This window comes from Carcharhinus amblyrhynchos, chromosome 29 (genome assembly GCF_965287045.1).
Source record: "Carcharhinus amblyrhynchos chromosome 29, sCarAmb.v2.hapA, whole genome shotgun sequence".
Classification (NCBI taxonomy): domain Eukaryota; kingdom Metazoa; phylum Chordata; class Chondrichthyes; order Carcharhiniformes; family Carcharhinidae; genus Carcharhinus; species Carcharhinus amblyrhynchos.
The window spans coordinates 511,518-533,543 of record NC_137352.1 but is presented as its reverse complement, the minus strand read 5'-3'; the positions used below and the strand labels follow the sequence as shown (position 1 = coordinate 533,543).

Below are 22,026 nucleotides of genomic sequence, written 5' to 3'. Positions count from 1 at the left end.
TAGTGTTGAGGAGCAGAAGGATCTTGGGGTCCGGGTCCACAGGACTCTTAAATCGGCCTCGCAGGTGGAGGAGGTGGTCAAGAAGGCGTATGGTGTACTGGCCTTCATTAATCGAGGGATTGAGTTTAGGAGTCGGGAGGTAATGCTGCAACTTTATAAGACCCTTGTCAGGCCTCATTTGGAGTATTGTGCGCAGTTCTGGTCGCCTCACTATAGGAAAGATGTAGAAGCTATTGAGAGGGTGCAGAGGAGATTTACAAGGATGTTGCCTGGATTGGGAGGCATGCCTTATGAAGTTAGGTTGAGGGAGCTAGGTCTCTTTTCCCTGGAGAGACGTAGGTTGAGAGGCGACCTGATAGAGGTTTATAAAATGTTGAGAGGAATAGATAGGGTGGATTCTCAGAGGCTATTTCCCCGGGTTGAAATGGTCGCTACGAGAGGACACAGATTTAAGGTGCGGGGAGGAAAGTACAGAAGTGATGTTAGGGGTAAGTTTTTCACTCAGAGGGTGGTGAGTGAATGGAATCGGCTGCCGTCAGTGGTGGTGGAGGCGAACTCGCTGGGGTCTTTTAAAAGACTTCTGGATGAGTATATGGGGTTTAATGAGATTGGGGGTTATAGATAGGTCTGTAGGTTGGTAGGTGTTGATGTGATCGGCGCAACTCGTGGGCCGAAGGGCCTGTTTGTGCTGTAGTGTTCTATGTTCTATATAAGGCATTGGTGAGGCCGCAGCTGGAGTACTGTGTGCAGTTTTGGGCGCCGTACTTACGCAAGGATATTTTGGCCTTGGAGGGAGTGCAGAGGAGGTTTACTAGGCTGATACCAGAGTTGAGGGGGTTGAGCTATGAGGAGAGGCTGAATAAACTAGGCTTGTACTCGTTAGAGTTTAGAAGAATGAGGGGAGATCTCATTGAGACGTATAAGATGATGAATGGGATGGATAGGATAGAGGTGGAGAGACTCTTCCCGCTCAGAAAGGACAGTAGGACTAGGGGGCACAGCCTCAAGATAAAGGGGGGGCGGTTTAGAATGGAGTTGAGGAAGAACTTCTTCACTCAAAGGGTGGTGAATCTCTGGAATTCTCTGCCCGTTGAAGTGGTGGAGGCTGCCTCGCTAAATATTTTTAAGACGCGGGTTGATGGGTTTTTGATAAGAGAGGGGATTAAGGGTTATGGGGAGAGGGCGGGAATGTGGAACTGAGCAGTGACAGATCAGCCATGATCTTATTGAATGGCGGGGCAGGCTCGAAGGGCCAGATGGCCTACTCCTGCTCCTATTTCTTATGTTCTTATGTTGTGTGGGTTCAGTGAATTGGCCAGGCTAAATTGCCCCTTAGTGTCAGGGGAACTGGCTAGAGTAAATGCATTGGGTTATGGGGACAGGGCCTGGGTGGGATTGTGGTCAGTGCAGACTCGATGGGCCAAATGGCCTCCTTCTGCACTGTAGGATTCCAAGTCTATGTCTAATGAGAGGACACAGATATAAAGCGATTTCCAAAAGAAGCAAATGTGATGTGAATTTTTTTTAAAACATAGTGAGCAGTTTGAGTCTGGAATGCACTGCCTAGAGATGTGGTGGAGTCAGGTTCAATTGAGGCATTCAAGAGGGCATTAGATGATTATTTTATTTGATACAATGTACTGGGATATGGGGAAAAGGAAGGCGAATGGTAATAAGTCATGATGTTCATTTAGAGAGCCAATGCAGATGTGACTGGCCAGGTAACCTCCTTCTGCACCGCAACAATCCTGTGATTCTGTGAGTCAGTTTGCTGGATATTTTGGAGAGATGAGTTGAGAGATAATAATGAAACTAACATGCAGTTACATGACCATTAATGCACGGCAGTTGGATACAAGAACAAGGATGTCTTGTTTCAATTAAATGTGACCACACCGAGACTATTGTGCTCAACAAGGAGTATATGACTTAGACCGGATACAGTGAAGGTTCCCAAGTTAATTTTTGGGAGGGTACAATGCTACAGGCACTGGGTACAGGAGGGTACAATGCTACAGGCACTGGGCACAGGAGGGTACAATGCTACAGGCACTGGGCACAGGAGGGTACAATGCTACAGGCACTGGGTACAGGAGGGTACAATGCTACAGACACTGGGTACAGGAGGGTACAGTGCTACAGGCACGGGGTACAGGAGAGTACAATGCTACAGACACTGGGTACAGGAGGGTACAATGCTACAGGCACTGGGTACAGGAGGGTACAATGCTACAGACTGGGTACAGGAGGGTACAATGCTACAGGCACTGGGTACAGGAGGGTACAATGCTACAGGCACTGGGTACAGGAGGGTACAATGCTACAGACACTGGGTACAGGAGGGTACAATGCTACAGGCACTGGGTACAGGAAGGTACAATGCTACAGGCACTGGGTACAGGAGAGTACAATGCTACAGGCACGGGGTACAGGAGGGTACAATGCTACAGGCACGGGGTACAGGAGGGTACAATGCTACAGGCACGGGGTACAGGAGGGTACAATGCTACAGACACTGGGTACAGGAGGGTACAATGCTACAGACACTGGGTACAGGAGGGTACAATGCTACAGACACTGGGTACAGGAGGGTACAATGCTACAGGCACTGGGTACAGGAGGGTACAATGCTACAGGCACAGGGTACAGGAGGGTACAATGCTACAGGACTGGGTACAGGAGGGTACAATGCTACAGGCACTGGGTACAGGAGGGTACAATGCTACAGGCACTGGGTACAGGAGGGTACAATGCTACAGGCACTGGGTACAGGAGGGTACAATGCTACAGGCACTGGGTACAGGAGGGTACAATGCTACAGGCACGGGGTACAGAAGGGTACAATGCTACAGGCACTGGGTACAGGAGGGTACAATGCTACAGGCACTGGGTACAGGAGAGTACAATGCTACAGGCACGGGGTACAGGAGGGTACAATGCTACAGGCACGGGGTACAGGAGGGTACAATGCTACAGGCACGGGGTACAGGAGGGTACAATGCTACAGGCACTGGGTACAGGAGGGTACAATGCTACAGACACTGGGTACAGGAGGGTACAATGCTACAGACACTGGGTACAGGAGGGTACAATGCTACAGACACTGGGTACAGGAGGGTACAATGCTACAGGCACTGGGTACAGGAGGGTACAATGCTACAGGCACGGGGTACAGGAGGGTACAATGCTACAGACACTGAGTACAGGAGGGTACAATGCTACAGACACTGGGTACAGGAGGGTACAATGCTACAGGCACTGGGTACAGGAGGGTACAATGCTACAGGCACTGGGTACAGGAGGGTACAATGCTACAGGCACTGGGTACAGGAGGGTACAATGCTACAGACACTGGGTACAGGAGGGTACAATGCTACAGACACTGAGTACAGGAGGGTACAATGCTACAGACACTGGGTACAGGAGGGTACAATGCTACAGACACTGAGTACAGGAGGGTACAATGCTACAGACACTGGGTACAGGAGGGTACAATGCTACAGACACTGGGTACAGGAGAGTACAATGCTACAGGCACTGGGTACAGGAGAGTACAATGCTACAGGCACGGGGTACAGGAGGGTACAATGCTACAGGCACGGGGTACAGGAGGGTACAATGCTACAGGCACGGGGTACAGGAGGGTACAATGCTACAGACACTGAGTACAGGAGGGTACAATGCTACAGACACTGGGTACAGGAGGGTACAATGCTACAGGCACTGAGTACAGGAGGGTACAATGCTACAGGCACTGGGTACAGGAGGGTACAATGCTACAGGCACTGGGTACAGGAGGGTACAATGCTACAGACACTGGGTACAGGAGGGTACAATGCTACAGACACTGAGTACAGGAGGGTACAATGCTACAGACACTGGGTACAGGAGGGTACAATGCTACAGGCACTGAGTACAGGAGGGTACAATGCTACAGACACTGGGTACAGGAGGGTACAATGCTACAGACACTGGGTACAGGAGAGTACAATGCTACAGGCACTGGGTACAGGAGAGTACAATGCTACAGGCACTGGGTACAGGAGGGTACAATGCTACAGACACTGAGTACAGGAGGGTACAATGCTACAGACACTGGGTACAGGAGGGTACAATGCTACAGACACTGGGTACAGGAGAGTACAATGCTACAGACACTGGGTACAGGACGGTACAATGCTACAGACACTGGGTACAGGAGGATACAGTGCTACAGACACTGGGTACAGGAGGATACAGTGCTACAGACACTGGGTACAGGAGGATACAATGCTACAGACACTGGGTACAGGAGAGTACAATGCTACAGACACTGGGTACAGGACGGTACAATGCTACAGACACTGGGTACAGGAGGATACAGTGCTACAGACACTGGGTACAGGAGGATACAGTGCTACAGACACTGGGTACAGGAGGATACAGTGCTAATGCATTGGGTACTGGATGGTACAATGTTACAGGCACTGGGTAGAGTAATGGATAGCACCCACTTTTTCTCTGAATAACTTACGGCAAAATGTGCTGCTTCTCCAGTTAGCTTGTGTGACCTCTGCACCAATGCAGGCGTCTGCGTAAGCCTGCAGGGAGCTGCAGAGGGCAGTTATGTTTCCACCATTTAAACACATGGTATAAAGACAACTTCTGAAAAAGGGAGAAGGATTGATGACCTCATGACAGTTGAGGAAGGAGCTGTTAGTGGGATCATTGATTATCCCACACAAAGAAACTCCTTGATACAGAATTAAATCTTCGTTTGTGCACACAGTGTACAGCTCCTCACACTGCCCATTGCATGTCATATCATCAGCAAATGTCTTCCAATTATCCACAAATTCTGCAGCATTTTCTGTGACCTTTCCATTGGCTTTACGGAAGTCATCAGTAGGATTACCATTAAAGTATCCACAGAGTCCACACGTGTTATTGTAATAGGCAGTGGACAGTGTTAGATTTACACGATCCTCACTTGAATACAGGATTTGGAAACTGCTGTTTAGTTCCACCACGGTGTCATTCCCATTCCGATAGATCTTCAATTTTCCAGATGAATGCATAAATGGCAAGGAAATTGCAAAAGCATTCAGCTATAAACAAGATAAAAATAGTTACTTCATCCAGTAAAATGAAGTTCCTACAAAATTCCTACATTATTCCCACAAAACCCAGCTCCAAACTCTGTGGCCTAGGGTTTGACACCTCCCTCTGCGACCAGATCCTGAACTTCCGAACACACAGACCACAATCAGAAAGGATCGGCAACAATACCTCCTCCATGATCATCTTCAACGACAGCGTCCCACAAGATTGTGTCCTTAGCCCCCTGCTATACTCCTTGTACACCTGTAACTGTGTGGCCAAATTCCCTTCCAACTCAATTTTCAAGTTTGCTGTGATGACACCACCGTAGTGGGTCAGAACTCAAACAATGACAAAGATAGGGCACAGGAATGAGATAGAGAACCGGGTGAACTGGTGCGGCGACAATAATCTCGCCCTCATTGGCATTAAACAAAGGAGATTGTCATTGACTTCAGGAAGCATAAAGGAGAGCATGTTCCTGTCTACATCAATGGGGAGGAGGCAGAAATGATTGAAAGCTTCAATTTTCTAGGTGTCCAGATCAGCAACAACCTGTCCTGGTCCCCCCCATGCCGATGATATAGTTAAGAAAGCCCCACCAACACCTCTACTCTCTCAGAAGACTGAGGAAATTTGGCATGTCAGCTACATGTCTCACCAGCTTTTACAGATGCACCACAGAAAACATTCTTTCCGGTTGTATCACAGCTTGGTATGGCTCCTGCTCTGCCCAAGACCGCAAAGAAACTACAAAGGATCGTGAATGAAGCCCAATCCATCACACGAACCAGCCTCCCATCCATCGACTCCGTCTACACTTCCCACTACCTGAGAAAAGCAGCCAGCATAATTAAGGACTCCATGTACCCCGAACATTCTCTGTTCCACCTTCTTCCATCCAATGGGAAAAGGATACTGAAGTCTGAGATCACGTACCAATTGACTCAGGAACACGTTCTTCCCTGCTGCCATCAGGCTTTTGAGTAGACCTACTTTATATTAAGTTGATTTCTCTCTACATCCTAGCTATGACTGTAACACTACATTCTGCACTCTCTCGTTTCCTTCTCCTCTATGTATTCTATGAATGATTTGTTCTGTCTGTATAGCGCACAAGAAATAATACTTTTCATTGTATACTAACACATTTGACAATAATAAATCAAAGTTCAGGGGAAATTTCACTATATTAACTGAAATTAATTAACTGCACTCAATTTCACTTTGAAAGCACATTACAATTCCAATACACCCCAAACACTGCACAATAATATTGATCCACTCCTTTCAGCACCACTCTCTGAAGAACGCCTCATTCTATTACTTTGATCTGCCCATCATTCTAACAGTCTGAAACTAACAATTGGACTCACTGCAACATCTAACACACAGCAGACTCTCAGCTATGATGAATCCTCATATAACACTCAGACATGCTCCACATCCCTCAGGTTAACATTCAATAGATTTCCCATTGCTCCATGTAACACTTTGTACACCCACTGTGTATATCCTACACTCTGGACTGGAAAACACTCCAACGTGCCACACAAGCTGCAATGTTCACTTTCCTTCAGTATAACATTCACTTCCTGTTGGAAAATCAAAAATTAGAGAGTGTCACAGTGTTATACACAGTCACAGTGCAGGATATCGTGTCTATAAGTGAATGGTACAGCAAGGGTTGTGGATTATATCAGTGTGTTTCAGTGTGTTACAGAGTGGGGTATATCAGAGAGTAACAGTGAGGGGTGTGGGGTATATCAGAGTGTTACAGTGAGGGGTGTGGGGTATATCAGAGTGTTACGGTGAGGGGGTGTGGGATATATCAGAGTGTTACAGTGAGGGGTGTGGGGTATATCAGAGTGTTACAGTGAGGGGTGTGGGGTATATCAGAGTGTTACAGTGAGGGGTGTGGGGTATATCAGAGTGTTACGGTGAGGGGGTGTGGGATATATCAGAGTGTTACAGTGAGGGGTGTGGGGTATATCAGAGTGTTACAGTGAGGGGTGTGGGGTATATCAGAGTAACAGTGAGGGGTGAGAGGTATATCAGAGCAACAGTGAGGGGTGTGGGGTATATCAGAGAGTTACAGTGAGGGGTGTGAGGTATATCAGAGAGTTACAGTGAGGGGTGTGGGGTACATTAGTGGTATAGAGTAGGATATGGGGTATATCAAAGATTGCTTCTGCCAGTGTCTGGGAAATGGAAAAGTTTTATAATTAAAATAAGAGGTGTATCTGAAGGTTATAATAATGGACATGAGATTTTTTTCTATTTTTACCTTGATGATGTTTTCACTGCCTCCAATCTTGATTTCCTGATCAGGGAATTTTACAGTCAGTGATTTTATCCAAGAACCATTAACCATTTTCTTTCTTCCCAATTTGATTTCAAAATGTGACAGATTGTAACTGTTTGATCCACAGATTTTGAGAAGCGTGTACGCATATTCATCCCGGAAATCAAAGGAAGTGCCATCAAAAGTCTGCAGTGCATTGTTGGGGGATATTGTGCACACAGCCGCTCTCTTGGGATAGCATCCGAGAATTCCATTCTCCACAAGGCAGAATTCCCCTTTGGGGCAAGTCTCATTAACACACACAACCTCCCCATGACCTTCACAGAGGCAGCGCATGGAGCAGTCAGCGGTCGCCCAGAACTTTGTTTTGAAGGAATAGTAACGTTCTTGGAACTCACAGCCACACTCTTCAAGAGGGACACATTTATTACCACTGAGTACATAGCCTGTATCACACTGACAACCCTCGGTGCATGGTCTGGTACAGTACAAAGGAGCAATCAGGTCAGTGCACGTAGCTGGACAGCTGCTGGTGCACATTTCATAGTGGCTCCATTCAGGACAGGGTAATGCTAAAGGAGAGGGAAGAGATGTTATTCCAAATAAAATAATCTCTGCCTAGGGGAATTTCAATCCCCAGGTTAAGCACTTCCTTCCATTAACTTGTACTTTCTATAAAATATTAAACATGCTCAGTGATGTCAGCATTCCAAAGGCAGGAAGTGATGTTGGCAATGTAACATTATGTGACCAATTAAACGTACTTGGGTGTTATCAACTGCAACATCTAACACACAGCAGACTCTCAGCTATGATGAATCCTCATATAACACTCAGACATGCTCCACATCCCTCAGGTTAACATTCAATAGATTTCCCATTGCTCCATGTAACACTTTGTACACCCACTGTGTATATCCTACACTCTGGACTGGAAAACACTCCAACGTGCCACACAAGCTGCAATGTTCACTTTCCTTCAGTATAACATTCACTTCCTGTTGGAAAATCAAAAATTAGAGAGTGTCACAGTGTTATACACAGTCACAGTGCAGGATATCGTGTCCATAAGTGAATGGTACAGCAAGGGTTGTGGATTATATCAGTGTGTTTCAGTGTGTTACAGAGTGGGGTATATCAGAGTGTTACAGTGAGGGGTGTGGGGTATATCAGAGTGTTACGGTGAGGGGGTGTGGGATATATCAGAGTGTTACAGTGAGGGGTGTGGGATATATCAGAGTGTTACAGTGAGGGGTGTGGGGTATATCAGAGTGTTACAGTGAGCGGTGTGGGGTATATCAGAGTGTTACGGTGAGGGGGTGTGGGATATATCAGAGTGTTACAGTGAGGGGTGTGGGGTATATCAGAGTGTTACAGTGAGGGGTGTGGGGTATATCAGAGTGTTACAGTGAGGGGTGTGGGGTATATCAGAGTGTTACAGTGAGGGGTGTGGGATATATCAGAGTGTTACAGTGAGGGGTGTGGGGTATATCAGAGTGTTACAGTGAGGGGTGTGGGGTATATCAGAGTGTTACAGTGAGGGGTGTGGGGTATATCAGAGTGTTACAGTGAGGGGTGTGGGATATATCAGAGTGTTACAGTGAGGGGTGTGGGGTATATCAGAGTGTTACGGTGAGGGGGTGTGGGATATATCAGAGTGTTACAGTGAGGGGTGTGGGGTATATCAGAGTGTTACAGTGAGGGGTGTGGGGTATATCAGAGTGTTACAGTGAGGGGTGTGGGGTATATCAGAGTGTTACGGTGAGGGGGTGTGGGATATATCAGAGTGTTACAGTGAGGGGTGTGGGGTATATCAGAGTGTTACAGTGAGGGGTGTGGGGTATATCAGAGTGTTACAGTGAGGGGTGTGGGGTATATCAGAGTGTTACAGTGAGGGGTGTGGGATATATCAGAGTGTTACAGTGAGGGGTGTGGGGTATATCAGAGTGTTACAGTGAGGGGTGTGGGGTATATCAGAGTGTTACAGTGAGGGGTGTGGGGTATATCAGAGTGTTACAGTGAGGGGTGTGGGGATATATCAGAGTGTTACAGTGAGGGGGTGTGGGATATATCAGAGTGTTACAGTGAGGGGTGTGGGGTATATCAGAGTGTTACAGTGAGGGGGTGTGGGGTATATCAGAGTGTAACAGTGAGGGGGTGTGGGGTATATCAGAGTGTTACAGTGAGGGGGTGTGGGGTATATCAGAGTGTTACAGTGAGGGGGTGTGGGGTATATCAGAGTGTAACAGTGAGGGGGTGTGGGGTATATCAGAGTGTAACAGTGAGGGGTGTGGGGTATATCAGAGTGTAACAGTGAGGGGTGTGGGGTATATCAGAGTGTTACAGTGAGGGGTGTGGGGTATATCAGAGTGTAACAGTGAGGGGGTGTGGGGTATATCAGAGTGTTACAGTGAGGGGGTGTGGGGTATATCAGAGTGTTACAGTGAGGGGGTGTGGGGTATATCAGAGTGTAACAGTGAGGGGGTGTGGGGTATATCAGAGTGTAACAGTGAGGGGTGTGGGGTATATCAGAGTGTAACAGTGAGGGGTGTGGGGTATATCAGAGTGTAACAGTGAGGGGTGTGGGGTATATCAGAGTGTAACAGTGAGGGGTGTGGGGTATATCAGAGTGTTACAGTGAGGGGGTGTGGGGTATATCAGAGTGTAACAGTGAGGGGGTGTGGGGTATATCAGAGTGTAACAGTGAGGGGGTGTGGGGTATATCAGAGTGTAACAGTGAGGGGTGTGGGGTATATCAGAGTGTAACAGTGAGGGGTGTGGGGTATATCAGAGTGTAACAGTGAGGGGTGTGGGGTATATCAGAGTGTAACAGTGAGGGGTGTGGGGTATATCAGAGTGTTACAGTGAGGGGTGTGGGATATATCAGAGTGTAACAGTGAGGGGTGTGGGGTATATCAGAGTGTAACAGTGAGGGGTGTGGGGTATATCAGAGTGTTACAGTGAGGGGGTGTGGGGTATATCAGAGTGTAACAGTGAGGGGGTGTGGGGTATATCAGAGTGTAACAGTGAGGGGTGTGGGGTATATCAGAGTGTAACAGTGAGGGGTGTGGGGTATATCAGAGTGTAACAGTGAGGGGTGTGGGGTATATCAGAGTGTAACAGTGAGGGGTGTGGGGTATATCAGAGTGTAACAGTGAGGGGTGTGGGGTATATCAGAGTGTTACAGTGAGGGGTGTGGGGTATATCAGAGTGTAACAGTGAGGGGTGTGGGGTATATCAGAGTGTAACAGTGAGGGGTGTGGGGTATATCAGAGTGTAACAGTGAGGGGTGTGGGGTATATCAGAGTGTAACAGTGAGGGGTGTGGGGTATATCAGAGTGTTACAGTGAGGGGTGTGGGGTATATCAGAGTGTAACAGTGAGGGGTGTGGGGTATATCAGAGTGTAACAGTGAGGGGTGTGGGGTATATCAGAGTGTAACAGTGAGGGGGTGTGGGGTATATCAGAGTGTTACAGTGAGGGGTGTGGGATATATCAGAGTGTTACAGTGTGGGGTGTGGGGTATATCAGAGTGTTACAGTGAGGGGTGTGGGGTATATCAGAGTGTAACAGTGAGGGGTGTGGGGTATATCAGTGTGTTACAGTGAGGGGTGTGGGGTATATCAGAGTGTTACAGTGAGGGGTGTGGGGTATATCAGAGTGTAACAGTGAGGGGTGTGGGGTATATCAGTGTGTTACAGTGAGGGGTGTGGGGTATATCAGAGTGTTACAGTGAGGGGGTGTGGGGTATATCAGAGTGTTACAGTGAGGGGGTGTGGGGTATATCAGAGTGTAACAGTGAGGGGTGTGGGGTATATCAGTGTGTTACAGTGAGGGGTGTGGGGTATATCAGAGTGTTACAGTGAGGGGTGTGGGGTATATCAGAGTGTTACAGTGAGGGGGTGTGGGGTATATCAGAGTGTTACAGTGAGGGGGTGTGGGGTATATCAGAGTGTTACAGTGAGGGGGTGTGGGGTATATCAGAGTGTAACAGTGAGGGGTGTGGGGTATATCAGAGTGTTACAGTGAGGGGTGTGGGGTATATCAGAGTGTAACAGTGAGGGGTGTGGGGTATATCAGAGTGTTACAGTGAGGGGGTGTGGGGTATATCAGAGTGTTACAGTGAGGGGGTGTGGGGTATATCAGAGTGTTACAGTGAGGGGGTGTGGGGTATATCAGAGTGTTACAGTGAGGGGTGTGGGGTATATCAGAGTGTTACAGTGAGGGGTGTGGGGTATATCAGAGTGTAACAGTGAGGGGTGTGGGGTATATCAGAGTGTTACAGTGAGGGGGTGTGGGGTATATCAGAGTGTTACAGTGAGGGGGTGTGGGGTATATCAGAGTGTAACAGTGAGGGGGTGTGGGGTATATCAGAGTGTTACAGTGAGGGGTGTGGGGTATATCAGAGTGTTACAGTGAGGGGGTGTGGGGTATATCAGAGTGTTACAGTGAGGGGGTGTGGGGTATATCAGAGTGTTACAGTGAGGGGTGTGGGGTATATCTGGCGGCGGGCCCGGGGATTCCGGTCTGTCTCCTGGTTGTTGTGAGCTCCTCCCCCCGGGGGGGGATTTCCGGGTCTGCCTCTCAGTCTCTCAGCTGTTTTCTGAGGAGATTTTGCCCATTTCCGGGTTTCCCCCCCCACTCCCTCCCCCTCTCTTTTCCCATTTTCACATCCCTTCCTCAACTATCCCCTCCCCTCTCCCCCTCCCCCCCTCTTCCTCCTCCCCCCCCCCGTGTCCCCCCCTCCCCCCCCTCCCCCTCTCCCCCCACTCCCCCGGTCTCTCCCCCCCCTCCCCCCCCCCCCGGTGTCTCTCTCCCCCCCCTCCCCCCCCCCGGTGTCTCTCTCCCCCCCCCCCGTGTCTCTCTCCCCCCCCCCCGGTGTCTCTCTCCCCCCCTCCCCCCCCCCCCGGTGTCTCCCCCCCCCGTGTCTCTCTCCCCCCCCCCTCCGGTGTCTCTCCCCCGTGCCCCCCCCTTACCGCAGAAGGTGCGGGATCTCCAGGGTCCAATGGTGATACCCACCGCCTGGCAGCTGTGGGCATAGGCTTGGACAGCCTGGCAGAGGCTGCTGTGGTTGCCGGGGTTGGCGCACATGTCGAACAAGCAGCTGCTGATGAAGCTGCCGGGATGGAGCAGCAGGCGGCAGTCCCGGAAAGGTCCCTCGCTGCTGTTCATGATGCCGCATTGATCCTGCTGCAAGAAGACAGTCTGATCCAGGGACTGGCAGGAGCTGCAGTTTTCAGCACAATCCCCGCTACAGAACCAGTCCGAATCGGCAGCTTTCCATCCCAAACCCAACTCAGACACCGAGTCTGCGGGACTCCCGTCCGGCAACAAGTTATCATCAGCCGGGTTATTGTTAAAGTTTCCGCACAATCCGCACGTGTTATTCAGATAGGAACTGGGCAGCGAGATTGAGGCCAAATGTTCCCCGTCAAAGGTTAAAAACAAACCGAAATCCGTTTCCAGCGCGGTCGCCACTCCGCTCCGGAAAACTTTAACCGCTCCCAGCCCCAAATCAACCGGCAGAGTGGCGGCGATCCCGTCCACCTGAGAGACAGACAGAGAGAGAGATCACAGTGTGGCATCACCCCCAGACAGACAGGGATCCCCACCCCCGCCCCTCCCCGGCTCTCCCAAACTCCACCCCCCCACAACCCCCTATTGCTCCCCCACTGATACTCCCCCACAACCACAGCCAACCCCCCTCCCCCCCACTGATACTCCCCCACTGCCCCCCCAGATACTCCTGCACTGTCCACACCCACTGCACCCCCCCCACTGATACACCAATTTGTCCCCCCCATTCCCCACTGCCAAACCAACCCCCCCCCCCCCCACTACAGCCACCCCCAGGGGGAGATGATTGTCTAGGGCTTTTATTACAACTATTGATCTAAAAAGTCATGAAACCACTGTCAATCGTTCAGAAAAACCAGCTGGGTCACTAATGTCCTTTAAGGAAGGAAATCTGCTGTCCTTACTTTGACTCACATGTGATTCCAGAGCCACAGCAATGCCATTGACTGGGAACTGCCCTTTGAAATGGTCTAGCAAACCACTCAGTTGTATCAATCACTACAAAGTCTCAACAAAGAAATGAAACCGGACAAACCACCCAACATCAACCTATGCACCGAAAAAGACAACAGCAAAACAAACAGCCCTGTCAACCCTGCAAAGTCCTCCTTACTAACATCTGGGGGCTAGTGCTAAAATTGGGAGAGCTGTCTCACAGACCAGTCAAACAACAGCGTGATAGTCATTCACACAGAATCATTCCTTACAGATAACACCCCAAACACCACCATTACCATCCCTGAATATGTCCCACAGGCTGGACAGACCCAGCAGAGGTGGTGCACAGTTGTATACAGTCAGGAGGGAGTTGCCCTGGGAGTCCTTAACATTGACTCATGACCCCATAAAGTTTCATGGCTTCAGGTTAAACATGACAAGGAAATCTTTAATGGATACCACGTATCATCCTCCTTCGGCGGATGAATCAGTATTCCTCCATGTTGAACAATACTTGGAGGAAGCACTTAGGATGGCAAGGGTGCAAAATGCACTCTGGGTGGGGGATTTCAATGTCCACCACCAAGAGTGGTTCAATAGCGGCACTGCTGATCGAGCCGGTCAGGTCCTAAAGGATACAACTGCCAGACTGGGTCTGCAGCAGATGTGAAGGAACTAACATGAGAAAATGACATTCTTGACCTCATTCATACCAATCTGCCGGCTGCAGACGCACCTGTCAGTGACAGTATTGGTAAGAGTGACCACCACACAGTCCTTGTGGACACAAAGTCCTGCCTTCACATTGAGAATAACCTCCATTATGTTGTGTGGCACTATCACCGTGCTAAATAGGACAGACCGATCTAGCAACTCGAAACTGGGCACCGATGAGGCGCAGTGGGCCAACAACAGCAGCGGAACTGTACACAGCCCCAATCTGTAACATCATGGACCAGCATTTCATTACCATCAAGCCAGGGGATCGAACTTGGTTCAATGGCGAGGGCAGGAGGGCATGCCAGGAGCAGCACCAGGCATAGCTAAAAATGAGGCGTCAACCTGGTGAAACTACCAAACAGACTACTTGCAAGCCAAATGGCAAAAACAAGTGACAAACAGAGCTAAGCAATCCCACAGCCAAAGGATCAGACCTAAGCTCTGCAGTCCGTCCACATCCAGCCATGAATGGTAGTGAATAATTAAACAACTCATTGGAGGAGGAGACTCCACAAATATCCCCATCCTCAATGATGGAGGAGCCCAGCACATCAGTGCAAAAGATCAGGCTGAAGCATTCACAACAATCTTCAATTGAGTGGATGATCCATCTTGGCCTCCTCCAGTAGTCCTCAGCATCTCAGATGCCAGCCTCCAGGCCATATCGATTCGCTCCATGTGATATCAAGAAATGGTTGGAGGCACTGGATACAGCAAAGGCGATGGACTCTGATAACACTCCAGCAACAGTACTGAAGACTTGTGCTCCAGAACTTGCTGCTCCCCTAGCCAAGCTCTTCCAGTACAGTTACAACACTGGCATCTACCCAACAGTGTGGAAAATTGCCCAGGTATGTCCTGTACACAAAAAGCAGGAAAATCCAACCCAGCCAATTATTGCCTAATCAGTCTACTCTCGATCATTAGTAAAGTGATGGAAGAGGTCATCGACAGCGCTATCAAGCAGCAGCTGCTCAGCAATAACCTGCTCAGTGATACCCAGTTTGGGTTTCGCCAGGGCCACTCAGCTCCTGACCTCATTACAGCCTTGGTTCAAACATGGATGAAAGAGCTAAATTCCAGAGGTGAGGTGAAAGTGACAGTCCTTGACATCAAGGCTGCATTTGACCGAGTGTGGCATCAAGGAGCCTGAGTGAAACTGGAATCAATGAGTATTGGGGGCGAATACTCCACTGGTTGGAGTTATACCTGGTACATAGGAAGATGGTTGTGGTTGTGGAGGTTCAGTCATCTCAGCTCCAGGAATCTCTGCAGGAGTCCCTCAGTGTAGTGTCCTTGGCCCAACAATCTTCAGCTGCTTCATCAATGACCTTCCCGCCATCATAAAGTCAGAAGTGGGGATGTTCGTTGATGATTGCACAATGTTCAGCATCATTCACAACTCCTCAGATACTGAAGCAGTCCATGTTCAAATGCAACAAGATCTGGACAATATCCAGACTTGGGATGACAAGTGGCAAGTAACATTCGTGCCACACAAATGCCGGGCAATGACCATCACCAATAAGAGAAACTCTAATCACCGCCACTTAACATTCAATGGTGTTACCATCATTGAATCCCCCACTGGCAACATCTTTGGGGTTACCATTGACCAGAAACTCAACTGGACACAACACACAAACACACAGTGCCTACTGGAGCAGGTCAGAGGCCAGGAATACTGTGGCGAGTAACTCACCTCCTGACTCCCCAAAACATATGCTTCATCTACAAGGCACAAGTCAGGAGTGTGATGGAATGCTCCCCAGTTGCCTGGATGGGTGCTGCACCAACAACACTCAAGAAGCTCATCACCATCAGGACAAAGCAGCCCCGCTTGATTGGCACCACATCTACAAACATTCACTCTCCACCATCGATGCTCAATAGCAGCAGTGTGTACCATCTACAAGATACACTGCAGCAATTCACCAAAGATTCTTAGACAGCACTTTCCAAACCCACGACCATTTCCATCTGAAGGACAAGGACAGCAGATAAATGGGAACATCACCACCTCTAAGTTCCCCTCCAAGCCACTCATCATCCTGACTTTGAAATATATCGCTGTTCCTTCACAGTCACTGGGTCAAAATCCTGGAATTCCCTCCCTAACAGCATTGTGGATCAACCCACAGCACATGGACTGCAGCGATTCAAGAAGGTAGCTCACCAGCACTTTCTCAGGGGCAACTAGGGATGGGCAATGAATGCTGACCAGTCAGTGATGTCCATATCCCACAAATAAGAAAAAAACACTGCCATTCCAGCCCACTGCCAATCCCTCCTCCCAGACACCCCCCTTCCCTTCCTCAAAATGGGATTGGAAAATGCTTTGCTCAGAACTCCCAAAGATCCAGTGCAGACGCGATGAGCTGAATGGTCTCTTTATATTCTGCCTGATTCTTTGACCCCGGTTAATTGTAAACTAGAATAAAAACCCTCACGAGTTGCCCCTGGAAAATGATTGGTTATTTCTCGGGGAGGGGGAGCGGGGGGTAACTCCAGACAGACACCAGCGGATTCCTGCTGGAATGGCGTGATTAATTCTGGAAAGATTTGAACTCCAATCCATTCCTGTCGGTACTTCACAGACAAAAACAGAAAAACCTGGAAAACCTCAGCAGGTCTGGCAGCATCTGTGGGGAGAGAATAGAGGCAACCTTTCGAATCAGGGTGATTCTTTGTCAGAGTTGAGTATTTCTCAATCCTTTGAGAGCCAAGGAGTGTCTCCCATAGCGCACTTGCCCAATGGGAAGAGTGGAAAAGGCAATTCTAATTCCCAACAGAAACAGAAAGAAGTTTCTATCACAAGAGTTAATGGTAATTTCACTAACTGTGTGACGGATACAATCAGCATCAGAGCAACTCCTGGAATGGTTCAATTTCTCTGGGGCTCTCTCGACCTGTAAATCCAGTGGGTAATTTGTGGTAATCTGTGATAATCCCCTCTCTAGAGTTTCCGTGCAGTGGCCCACAAGAGATAGCACATCACATCCGAATGACAGAATCTCTGCGCTGAGATGCAAATTTCACATGAACTAAATTAATTCCTGATGATTCTCATTGTGAAACTGGATAACATCATTTTTCTGTTATTCTAATGAATGTTTGCAAAGTTTTTATTTTAAAATACAAGATCTTACCAGGACTTGGCCAGCATTTCCTCTGGGAATAACTATACTGTATGAATAAACATTCACTTTGATGTCTCTCAGCCAAGAAACTGCGGCTTCCACTCGCTTCTCGTTCTTGGATTCAATGCTGAAACTCGGCAGGTTCTCCTGCTCCCAGCAAGGTTTGGAGAGGATGTAGGAGCACGTTCCTTGGAAGTGGTACAAGGAGCCGTCGAAGGTGTGATAGTGAGGATCTCCAAAGACCACACAGGAAGCGGTCTGAATGGGAACGCAGCGATAAATACCATCGGCAGAGTGGCACTGTTCAAAGTATCCACACGACAGGTTCTGACAATGGATCCTGTTCCCCAAATCCAGACAGCGACATTTGGTTTGACATTTCTCATCAACCCAGAAAACATCCCCACGGCGGAAAAACTGCCCTGAAATACAAAGCAGTCTCTCAGAACGGAGTATGGTAAATGTGGCTGAGTTAACCCTCTCCATACCTCCCAGAGGATTTGGCAAATTCTAGAAGCTGGACTTGGAAAATCAGCAAGAATGTCCCAACCACAGGAAAGATGGGATTGGAAAGAGAAGGCAGTGTGACCCTGACTGAATTCAGATCCTCCGGAATCGGAATTTTACAGACAACATCAGGCCTTTCAGCTCACGGTTCTTGAACCAGTTGAAAAAGAATCATGAGGGAGGCCACTTGGCCCATTATGTCTGTGCTAGCCTCAGCCTAACCCCACTTTCCAGCATTTCATCTGGATCAGGCAAGTTACAACATTTGAGGTGAAAATCTAGACCCTTTTGAAACCAGTTGAAGGTTTTTGCCTCAACTCCCGATGGCAAGGTGGCACAGTGAGGTGGCACAGTGGTTAGCATTGCTTCCTCACAGCTCCAGGGACCTGGGTTCAATTCTGGCCTTGGGTCACTGTCAGTGTGGAGTTTGCATATTCTCCATGTGTTTGTGTGGGTTTCCTCTGGGTGCTCCGGTTTCCTCCCACAGTCCAAAGATGTGCAGGTTAGGTTGATTGGCCATGCTAAATTAACCCTTAGTGTCCCAGGATGTGATAGGTTAGAGGGGTTAGCAGTGTAATTCAGCAGAAATAGAGTCTGGGTGGGATTGTTATAGGTGCAGACTCAATGGGCTGAATGGCCTTCTGCACTGTAGGGTTTCTATGATTCTATGATTCCCCTTTCAAGCCATGAGTTCCAGACTCTCCAGCCATCCCTGGGTGAAAGTAAATTTCCTCATCTCTCCTCTCATCTTTCTACCAATCACTTTAAATCTCTGCTCCCTTCTCACTGACAGGCCCCTGCCACCCACTCTATCACAATGTTGTCCACCACAATCACATTTCTCAAAATTCTACCATTTACTTTGTATTTTTGGCTGCTTTGTCCTTCTCGAATTACCTCACATTTCTATTTGCCATTTTTATGCTTATTGTCCAGCCCTGCAATCTGCAGCTTTCTTCTTCACCATCAACCATGTATCATTTACAAAGTTCATCATCAAGTCCCTTACATTTAAGTTCAATCCAGTGAAATACTGACCCACTGAGAAAATACCATTAACCATCCCCCTTGGCTTCCTTGTGCTGTAATACTGTTAATCTAATCCCCATATTTAAAAAGGTGGACATAAGGGGGGAGTTTTCCTGTTCTGCTCGCGGTGGGCATCGTAGTGGACGAGGGGTGGACCATGGAAAGGTCTGTTGACCTCGGGCAGGATTTTCTGGTTTGGGCGAGTGTGGCCAGAAAATCCCACCCAAAATGTCCAGGAGAATTGTGGCATCAATGATAAGAAAATGTAACAATGAACAGTCAACATAGATTTCAAAAGGGAAAATCTTGCCTGACTGACTTTTTAAGGAGGTTACAGAGTGAGAGAGAATGGTAATGCAGTAAATGTTTTTTATCTGAACTTTGATAAGCTGCCCCATGATTAATGAAGTCATAGGACGTGGTTTGAAGGGCAGAATGGATTGCTTTCTGCTTTTCAAACAGGAGGCTGAAACTGGGAGCAAACGGTAATTATTCCAAGCAGCAGAATGGGGGAAGATGTTCCACAAGGACCAGACTGAGACCATTGCTGGTCACAATTTACGTTCATTATTTGGACTTTGGAATCCAAATTTGCGAAAGACATCAGATGCTGGGGAATGGGGATAATCAGCCCTGAGGAGATTATTAATAAACTTACAAATTGGGAAATCATTGGCAAATGAAGTTCAACTGAGATATATTTGAGGTAGAACATTTCAGTAGCAAGAATAGAAATGCCATTTATTATTTGGAAAGTAAAAGTCTGGAAAATTGTGCTATAGGTTAACAAGGCCATAACAAGGGCAAACCAATCACTAGGCTTTATTTTTAAAGGGATAGAATTGAAAAGGAGGGAAGTTATGCTAACCCTGTATTGAAGCCTATTTAGACCAACACTGAGTACTACATAAGGTCATAGCATAAAAATAATAGAACCACTGGAGGTGGCACAGTAAAGATTTACAAGGATAACATCAGAAACACGTAGATTTCAGGAAAGGATTGACAGGCTGGTCTCTTTATCCTGGGAAAAAGGCTGAGGGGTGACCTAATCGAGGTCTTTAAAATTATGAAAGCCTTTGATATGGTGGATAAAGAGATGATGAGTGGGATTCTTCTGTCCTGCTGCACCGAATGGAGATTTGGCTGACTGCCAAATTCCCTGTCCTCACTGGCAATAGTGGTGGGGCATGAGTGGACGGAGAATTCTGGCCAACATTCCCTCTTTTCAGGAAGAACATATTGCGAGGCAACAAGATAAGTGAATCACCAAGAAATCCTATTGGGAATTTAGAAAAAACTTCTTCACCTAAAGAACGGTAATAATGTGAAACTCACTCACAGGGAAAGGTTGAAGAGAATAACATTTAACGTTTAATAACATTTAAGGAGATGCTGGAGAGGCATGTAATGGTTAGGATTGACTGGATGGCTGGTTTGCGAAACACAATGACACCAACAGTGTGGGTTCAATTCCCGTACCGGCTGAGGTTATACACAAAGGCCCCTCCTTCTCAATCTTGTCCCTTGCCGGAGGTCTGGTGATCCTCGGGTTAAATCACCAGTGGTCAGCTCTCCTGCTCAAATGGGAAAGCAGCATATGTTCATCTGGGACTATGGTGACTTTACATTTTTACTGAGACAAACACATGTTGATCAAATGTGCTATCCTCATCAAAGGATTCACCAAGTTCGTCAGACACAACTTTTGTTTAACAAATCTGAACATGCTTGATCAACCTGTGCCAGTGAACCAGACAGGGCATTCAGATAAGAGAGAAGCAAAGCTGATAATAGTGAGAAATAGTAAAATTATTTATGAGACAGTGGAAACTAAGGCCAGTATCAAAGGTCAAAAATATTAAAAAGGCAAAATGAATGGCATTCTATCTGAATGCATGTAGCATTTGCAACAACGTAGATGGAATGACAACACAAATAAAAGTAAACAGATATGAAATAATTGCCATTGCAGAGACATGGCTGCAGGGTGACCAAGGCCGGGAACTAAATGTTCAATCTTATTCAGCATTTAGGAAAGATAGGAAAAAAGAAAAAAATCAAGAGATAGGGTAACATATCAATAAAGGATCTGATCAGTACATGAGTAAGAGAGGAATGTAAATCATAAGACCAAAATGCAGATTCAATTTGAGTGGAGTAAGCAGAATCAGCAAGGGCAGATAATATTGCTGGGAATTATTTACAGAGCAACAAACAATAATGGTGGTCTAAGTTCCTCTCTTTCTATAACTTCTGCTGTTACTTTTGGGATGGTACTCACGTCCTCCACCATGAAAACTGAGGCAAAATGTTAGCTTAGTGTCTCAGTCATTTCTGTATTCCCCACTATTAACACCTCAGTCTCATCTTCCAAGGAACCAACATTCATTCTAGCTACTGTCTTCATCTTTATATACTTATAGAAGCTTTTGCTGTTCGCTTTTATATTTTGCAGTAGTTTTCATTCATAATTTACCTTTGATCTTTTTATCACTTTTTGGTGACACTTTGTTGACCTTTAAAAGCTTCCCAATCTTTCAGACTGCCATTGGCCTTTGCAATACCGTATGCCTTACTTTTTGTCCTTATGTTATCCTTAACTTCCTTGCTGTGCCATGGAGATCTTTCCCTCTCTTACTGCCTTTCCTCCTCTCTGGAATATATTTTAATTGGGAAGACTTGAATTTCTCCTTAAATATCTGACACTATTCATCAACTCTCTGACTTTTTAGTCTTCCTGCCCAGTGCACCTGGGCTTAATCTCTCCTCGTGCTTATGTAATTTCCTTTGTTTGACTCCAGAATGCTAGCTCTCAGACAATAGGAGGCAGAGAGTGGGGGTCAACGGGTGCTATTCGGATTGGCGGATGGTGACTAGTGGAGTGCCCCAGGGGTCGGTGCTGGGGCCTCAGCTTTTTACCATTTATATAGATGATCTGGAGGAGGGAACCGAGTGTAGGGTGTCGAAATTTGCTGATGACACCAAGATTGGGGGAACGGCAAATTGTGCGGAGGGTGTGGAGAGTCTGCAGAAGGATCTAGATAGGCTGGGCGAATGGGCCAGGAAATGGCAAATGGAATTTAATGTTGGCAAGTGCGAGGTGGTCCACTTTGGTAGGAATAATGGTAGGAAGGACTATTACTTACGGGGCGAAAAACTGCAGCAGGCGACGGTGCAGAGGGACCTCGGGGTCCTTGTGCATGAGTCGCAAAAACCCAGCTTGCAGGTG

General features: G+C 47.6%; 1 protein-coding gene across 1 annotated transcript in view; it reads right to left on the bottom strand.

Moving 5' to 3' along the window:
* Positions 1 to 22,026, bottom strand: part of tecta (tectorin alpha) — a 97,673-nt gene that overhangs the window by 55,996 nt on the left and 19,651 nt on the right. Inside the window, exons 6-9 of the mRNA XM_080214551.1 lie at positions 17,268 to 17,680; positions 12,360 to 12,930; positions 7,367 to 7,956; positions 4,514 to 5,087 (exon numbers count right to left, since the gene is read on the bottom strand). Coding sequence (XP_080070677.1) covers positions 4,514 to 5,087; positions 7,367 to 7,956; positions 12,360 to 12,930; positions 17,268 to 17,680 — 2,148 coding nt within the window. The remainder of the gene's footprint in view (positions 1 to 4,513; positions 5,088 to 7,366; positions 7,957 to 12,359; positions 12,931 to 17,267; positions 17,681 to 22,026) is intronic.